The sequence below is a fragment of the Diaphorina citri genome, unplaced genomic scaffold (assembly GCF_000475195.1).
Source record: "Diaphorina citri unplaced genomic scaffold, Diaci psyllid genome assembly version 1.1 scaffold674, whole genome shotgun sequence".
Classification (NCBI taxonomy): Eukaryota; Metazoa; Arthropoda; class Insecta; order Hemiptera; family Psyllidae; genus Diaphorina; species Diaphorina citri.
The window spans coordinates 149560-155559 of NW_007378107.1; the positions used below are offsets into that span (position 1 = coordinate 149560).

The 6000-nt window shown below is 34.4% G+C and overlaps 2 protein-coding genes across 6 annotated transcripts in view; one reads left to right on the forward strand and one right to left on the reverse strand.

Annotated features, from left to right (window-relative positions):
* The window catches only part of LOC103511087, a 28269-nt gene extending 24898 nt beyond the window's left edge, over positions 1-3371 (forward strand). Inside the window, exon 5 of one of the 2 annotated variants that reach the window (XM_008475798.3) lies at positions 3223-3371. The gene's annotated coding sequence lies outside the window, so the exon portion shown is untranslated. The remainder of the gene's footprint in view (positions 1-3222) is intronic. The other variant, XM_008475799.3, reaches the window with a different exon arrangement.
* The window catches only part of LOC103511099 (broad-complex core protein isoforms 1/2/3/4/5), a 44595-nt gene that overhangs the window by 19123 nt on the left and 19472 nt on the right, over positions 1-6000 (reverse strand). For 3 of the 4 annotated variants that reach the window (XM_026824956.1, XM_026824955.1, XM_026824958.1), the window contains exons 4-8: positions 3483-3492; positions 3234-3397; positions 1547-1830; positions 1204-1401; positions 271-398 (exon numbers count right to left, since the gene is read on the reverse strand). In XM_026824956.1, the coding sequence (XP_026680757.1) occupies positions 271-398; positions 1204-1401; positions 1547-1830; positions 3234-3397; positions 3483-3492 (784 nt within the window). Of the gene's footprint in view, positions 1-270; positions 399-1203; positions 1402-1546; positions 1831-3233; positions 3493-6000 lie in introns of all 4 variants that reach the window. The other variant, XM_026824957.1, reaches the window with a different exon arrangement.

The window sequence follows — 6000 nt, forward strand, 5'->3', positions numbered from 1 at the left end:
TGAATTTTGAAGCTGGCCCACGCAGTTTGAGAGAAAAAATAAAAATAAAAAAGATTGAACAGTTTACACGAAACGACTTTTTGTGAAGAGTGGCGTCGCTTCGTCTAGCTCTAGACTTTAGATCCAAAAATAAAAGGCCCCACAAATCCCCAAGGGTCCTTTTGTGGATACAAAATCTGATGAGCAAAATCACTTAGTATTGAACAGTTCAACCGAATTCGATCATGATCGGGTATTAATGAGACAGGCAATCACAACAATTTATCTTACCTGCTAATGAATCTGCGGCTAAAGCGGCTGCCATACTAAAATTGAAAGAGGCTCCAGCAGCAGCAAATATTTTACTATCCAAATAACTATGTGCTCCTTGCAAACTGTCATCATGCAAACTATCATACCTGCGGAAAATAGATACAATCGCACATAGTAGAAGTAGAACCTATAGCCAGTAGTTACTGACATAATTTCAACATTCTAGTTATCTATGGTTCATCCATTTGAATATGGCAGCAAGGAGTCATCGACCCAAAATGAAAGAACCAATCAGAATGCGAGAATTCCTTGCATTGTTGACAAAATAAATATTGAGAGAGATTACCTACCTACTACCTACCAGTATAAAATGTTAGAAAAAAAGAATTAAAATTTTCATCTCTATTCCTCCTTCCGTTCACAATTCTTGTTCAAAGAAAATGCAAAGATTTCTTTCCATGTACATATTTACACAAGAAAGACCTAGAAAAATACACTCCTTTGGTAAAAATTCGAGGTCAATACCATAACCAAAACCCATGACTTTTTTTTTTTAATTGTGTTAAGCATATTTAAAAATGCTTGTCACAAATGTCGTTCCCCGCTTAATACACTACGCTGAACTTTATGACATTCTCAAAAATTATAGAAAAGGTTGTTGGTCTTCGTTTAAGTAGTTATCTAATAGATGGCGGAATTTTGTCGGATGAACAATTTGGTGTTGTACCTATTTATTTTTATTATTATTATTTTTCAAAAAGTACATGTAGGTATAAATAAGTTATTTATCTATTTACACGCTAAGCAGCAAGGCCATGTGAAGGGGTGAAAATAAGTTAAGGCGCCTTCAAAGGTTTTCGTAGCGGCCGCCCATAAGTAGTTTTTTTTTCAGATCAGACAGACTATAGATAGATGCCTTTTATTCTATCCCCCCATTTTCCCCCCTCTTACCTATCCAAGTGGTTCCTGTAGGAGTTTGTTGAATTACTGACAGAATCATTACTGTCATCATTATGCTGAGATGTAAGCGAATAGTTGTTGTTGTTGTTGCCTGCAGGCATGAGACTCCACTCGGATGGTTCGGACTTGATCGTATTAGGAGACTTGGAAGGGGTTCGGTCCCTTTTCTTTTTGATTTCTGGTGATTCTCTGTAGATTGTAAAAAGAACATAATATCATGGGTGTAGAAATTGTAGACCAAAATGTTGGGGGGAAAGTTCGTTATTTAAATTTATTAACCTACATATCAACTATCAAGTTCTAATTTTCCTTTTGTATAAATCTGAACACTCACCTATTTGGGGTTATAGAAAAATCTACAGGTGGCTCCTCAACCTCCGATAAATCATCTTCTCTCTCGTCCTCTACTTTTTCTTCCTCGTCTCTATCATCTTCTTCGTCTTCATTGCTGGAAGCATTGGAGTTAGGAAGCTTGGCAGGAGGTGTTTGATCAGGAATGGGAGGTGTAGGTGTGGGGGTTTTATTGATGTAGTTAGCAGCGATTGAATCATTGATGGTTGAAGTGGACGACAGATCTTCAGGTGTGGCATTTGTTTTGGCACGTTTAGAAGGGATTTCCTGAGATCATATCATATATTGACATTAGTAAGGAGCTACTCGTATGTATGTCTTAAACAGGTAATTTATAGTACATCAAAGTCCCATTTTGTATTTCTTATGGAAAGTATGTCCATTTGCCCATTCAGATTTTTTTTTTTTTTAATAATAGAAAGTAAAAAAAAAAAATCTGGGAATAAAGGGACTTCACATTCAAATAGGGTTCGTTGTTCGTCGCAAGGCATTTGGTCCTATTCTTCTTATCAAGGAATTATATCTAATAAAAATTTCTATAATAATATCAACTTGATATTGATAATACAATGAAATATATATAAAAAAAGGAACAACTGATAAAATTATACATGTATACACCCTAGATAACACGGAGTAGGTAATTATAATTAGTAATTAGGTATCTATTCTTTTTCTCAACCCAATTGAACTACTTCGTTCGCTTAGTCCTATTTATAGTTCAGATTAGGGCTCGGATTTTTTTCGATTAATCGATCATAATATTCAATCGAGTGTTTCGATTAATCAGCAGATTGGCGCTAGGCCGCGGGTTCGATTCCCGCCAATTTTTTTCGATTAATCGATCATAATATTCAATCGAGTGTTTCGATTAATCAGCAGATTGGCGCTAGGCCGCGGGTTCGATTCCCGCCCGGGGCGGATTTTATCCTGAAGGGATAAGGTAGTCGATTTTTCCGAGCCCTAGCTCAGACCGTTTTTTGACTAACATAACATGAAGTAAACAGAAAACAAAATGGTATTATGGTATTATTATTCACTCGTTATGATCAAAGGGTTAATTAATATTATCATTTTTTCTTCTTTTTTCACAAGAAAGGTCTTGGGGTTACACATAGATTTGCCAAATTATACCTAATTAGTATGATTTAACTAGGTAGCTATTTTTTCTTATAATATAGCCTATAATAATAATAATTATGATAGTCTACTACTAATATACATATGTATGTATAGGTATTTCGCAAGTTTATTAGCATAATGATATGAACTAATTATGATAGTCTACTACTAATATACATATGTATGTATAGGTATTTCGCAAGTTTATTAGCATAATGATATGAACTAGTATTAACGCTCTTTTGATAACATACCTAGTCAAAATTAGCTAGGTATTATTGAACTTACGTTCTTTGTAGTGATTATAAATTTACAAGTATAGGTAGGTAGGTATATTAAGGTAAAAAAAACATCGGCTAGCAATAGTTAGTAGTCGTATTGTTTTCCATAGCCGTTATACCTTCCTTACAAAATGATTCATCTTGAAAATACATCGGCTAGCAATAGTAGTCGTATTGTTTTCCATAGCCGTTATACCTTCCTTACAAAATGATTCATCTTGAAAATTTGAACACTTGTTTTCATTTTGAATTTCAGGCCTTACTTACATGAGCAAGAGGAGATGAGAGGTGTTTATTGTTGAGTGGAGAAGAGAGTAGGGGTGAACTTCGATGGCGAACGTGATGACTAAATGAGGAATGTCTGGAGGTGTCTGGTCTGGGTGATAAGTCACTGACGTTGTCACTATGACTTTTCTCACTTGGCACCTTACCTAAATGAGGAATGTCTGGAGGTGTCTGGTCTGGGTGATAAGTCACTGACGTTGTCACTATGACTTTTCTCACTTGGCACCTTACCGTAAGGAGACTGCAAGATAAAAGAAAAACAAAATCCAGTTTCTCATTGTAAGGAATTTTAATTAGCGTTAATCATAAAATGCTCGTCACAGTGTCGTTCCCTACTTTAACACTACGCCAAATTTTATGACTTAACTTGGACTCAAACCACCAACCTCCAGATCCGAAGATTCCGAAGTCCACCGTGCTAACCACTACACCACTGAGGTTGGTTTCAGTTTCTCATTGTAGATTCCATCTTGAAATGAAACTCTGAGAAGTTTTAAACTCCGCTTCAAGACCTTTAATCTCATTTTATTTGGGCCTTAAAATAAAGCAGGATGAACAATACAGAAAAAGGAATTCCTCTTTTGAACGTAGAAAACAAAAAAGAAATAAAACAAGGTAGAGGCAGAGCAGGAGCAAATAAACGGAACAAATGAGAAAGGAAATAAAAAAGGGAAAGATCCCTAATACGAATACATATCATGCAATGTAATTTCAAGAAAATAAAAGTAAAATAGAAATTTTAAAAAAGGAAAAGGGAAAAAAGAAAAGAAAATTACTCAATAGGTCCATAGAAAAACATACATACTGAAGAGTAAAATTATTACCAATCTATCTTGAAAGTTTTGTTTTATTATTGTAGATGTGGAGGTACATAGTTACATTACTTATGTTATACAGTATAGATCAATGGTGCGCAACCTTTTATGACTCCTCATATCACCCCCCAAATGTGGGGGATATCGCCCCGGTTGCGCAGCACTGGTATAGATCTTCTTTTAAGAAAAAACAAAAAAAAAAAAAAAAAAAAAAAACCGAAAAAACCCGGATTTTCACATTTATGGGAATTCAAGGATACCCAGTACTCCCAGTAGGTACATTTATAGTCAATATTTTATTATGTATACTTACATATATCTTTTCCGTTCATATATTGTTTGTTGTTTGAAAACCTATACTCTATCATTCTTTTTCGTTGTATCACCAAGTATGTACCTTTTTTACTGGCTTTTTTACAATATGAAATAGGTATAGGTATTCGAACTCAAGAAGTTCTGAAATGTCGGCCGTATGTATTATGTAACTTGCGTACAACTTCAATGTTAACCTTCTAGTTGCGAACTAAAATGAAAAAAAAAAAAAAAAAAAGTCCGACTTGCGTACTGGGTCATTTTTTTCCAAAAGTATAGGTATACATAGATTATTATTATTATTATTATTATTAGTACGAAGATTTAACGGGGAAAAACATTACCCTGTTTTCTTAAATTTGCTCAAATATACTAAACCAATAACACACAAAAAGTTCATTATATTTGTGAAAGATCTTATTGTGTAATACATAACCCTAACATTCCCAGAAAGTTGATCATTTGTGAAAGTTCTTTTCGCGTGTTACCCAACCCTAACATTCCCAGAAAGTTGATCATTTGAGAAAGTTCTTTTCACGTGCTAGAATTCTCTCGTGGGACAAAATAAGAGATTTTTTCTGTTGGACCAAATTTTGAGAGGTATTTTTCCGCAGAAGGTGTCTAACTATGTAATTTTTATCCAGTGCGCAAGTAGGTAGTACATATACCTAGTATTATAAAACTAACAACTACTAGATCAAAAAATAATCTTATCAGGAGCTATAAATATTAAGATATTAATTGAAATAATTATTTATGTTCAAGTGAACAGAAGCTACCTGTAATAAATCTAGAGCGAATTATTTGGATTGTATCAAGTATCTATCCATCAGTCACATTAACCTGATACCCAAATCAATCACACATAGGTATCTATATGAGTACCTCGGGGATTTGTCAAACTATGATTTTTCCTCTGAACTCAGTAGATAGTATGTTACAGGCATTGTTGATTCCTGGGCAATCAACTCTGAGAAAGTTTTTTTTGCGTGCTATCTAACCCTATAATACCAAGAAACATGATCATTTGTAAAAGTTTTTTTCCTCTGAACTCAGTAGATAGTACGTTACAGGCATTGTTGATTCCTGGGCAATCAAATCTGAGAAAGTTTTTTTTGCGTGCTATCTAACCCTATAATAAAAGTTCTATATCGCGTTACCTAACCCTATCTATATTTGCTCATTTGTGAAAGTTCTTTCGTGGGATAAAAAGAGGGATTTCTACCATGTTTCTGTAGTATTGTCTACCATGTTGAATCTACAAAAAGTCACATAATATTTAAAATACAGCTTTAATCTAAACGCAGCTATAGTCGTCGTATTTTATTATGCCACTCTATGCACTCATTAAAAGTAGCACAGAGCACAGAGGTGATTTTTAGTCCGTCCTTCCTTTATTATTACTAATAATAAAAGGTATAGTGGACGGACTATTGTATTCGCTTCGGTGTCGTCTGTCGGTCTGTCTGTCCCCATAGAAGGACTTATCCAAACCTGGTCGACCTATATATCAAATTAAAGGTCTTTTTACCAGGAACACGAAAATGGTGGTGCAAATTTTGTCCAGAAAACCATAAAGCCAAAAAACAAAAAAAAAAAAACTGTTTTTTGGGGGATTTTTT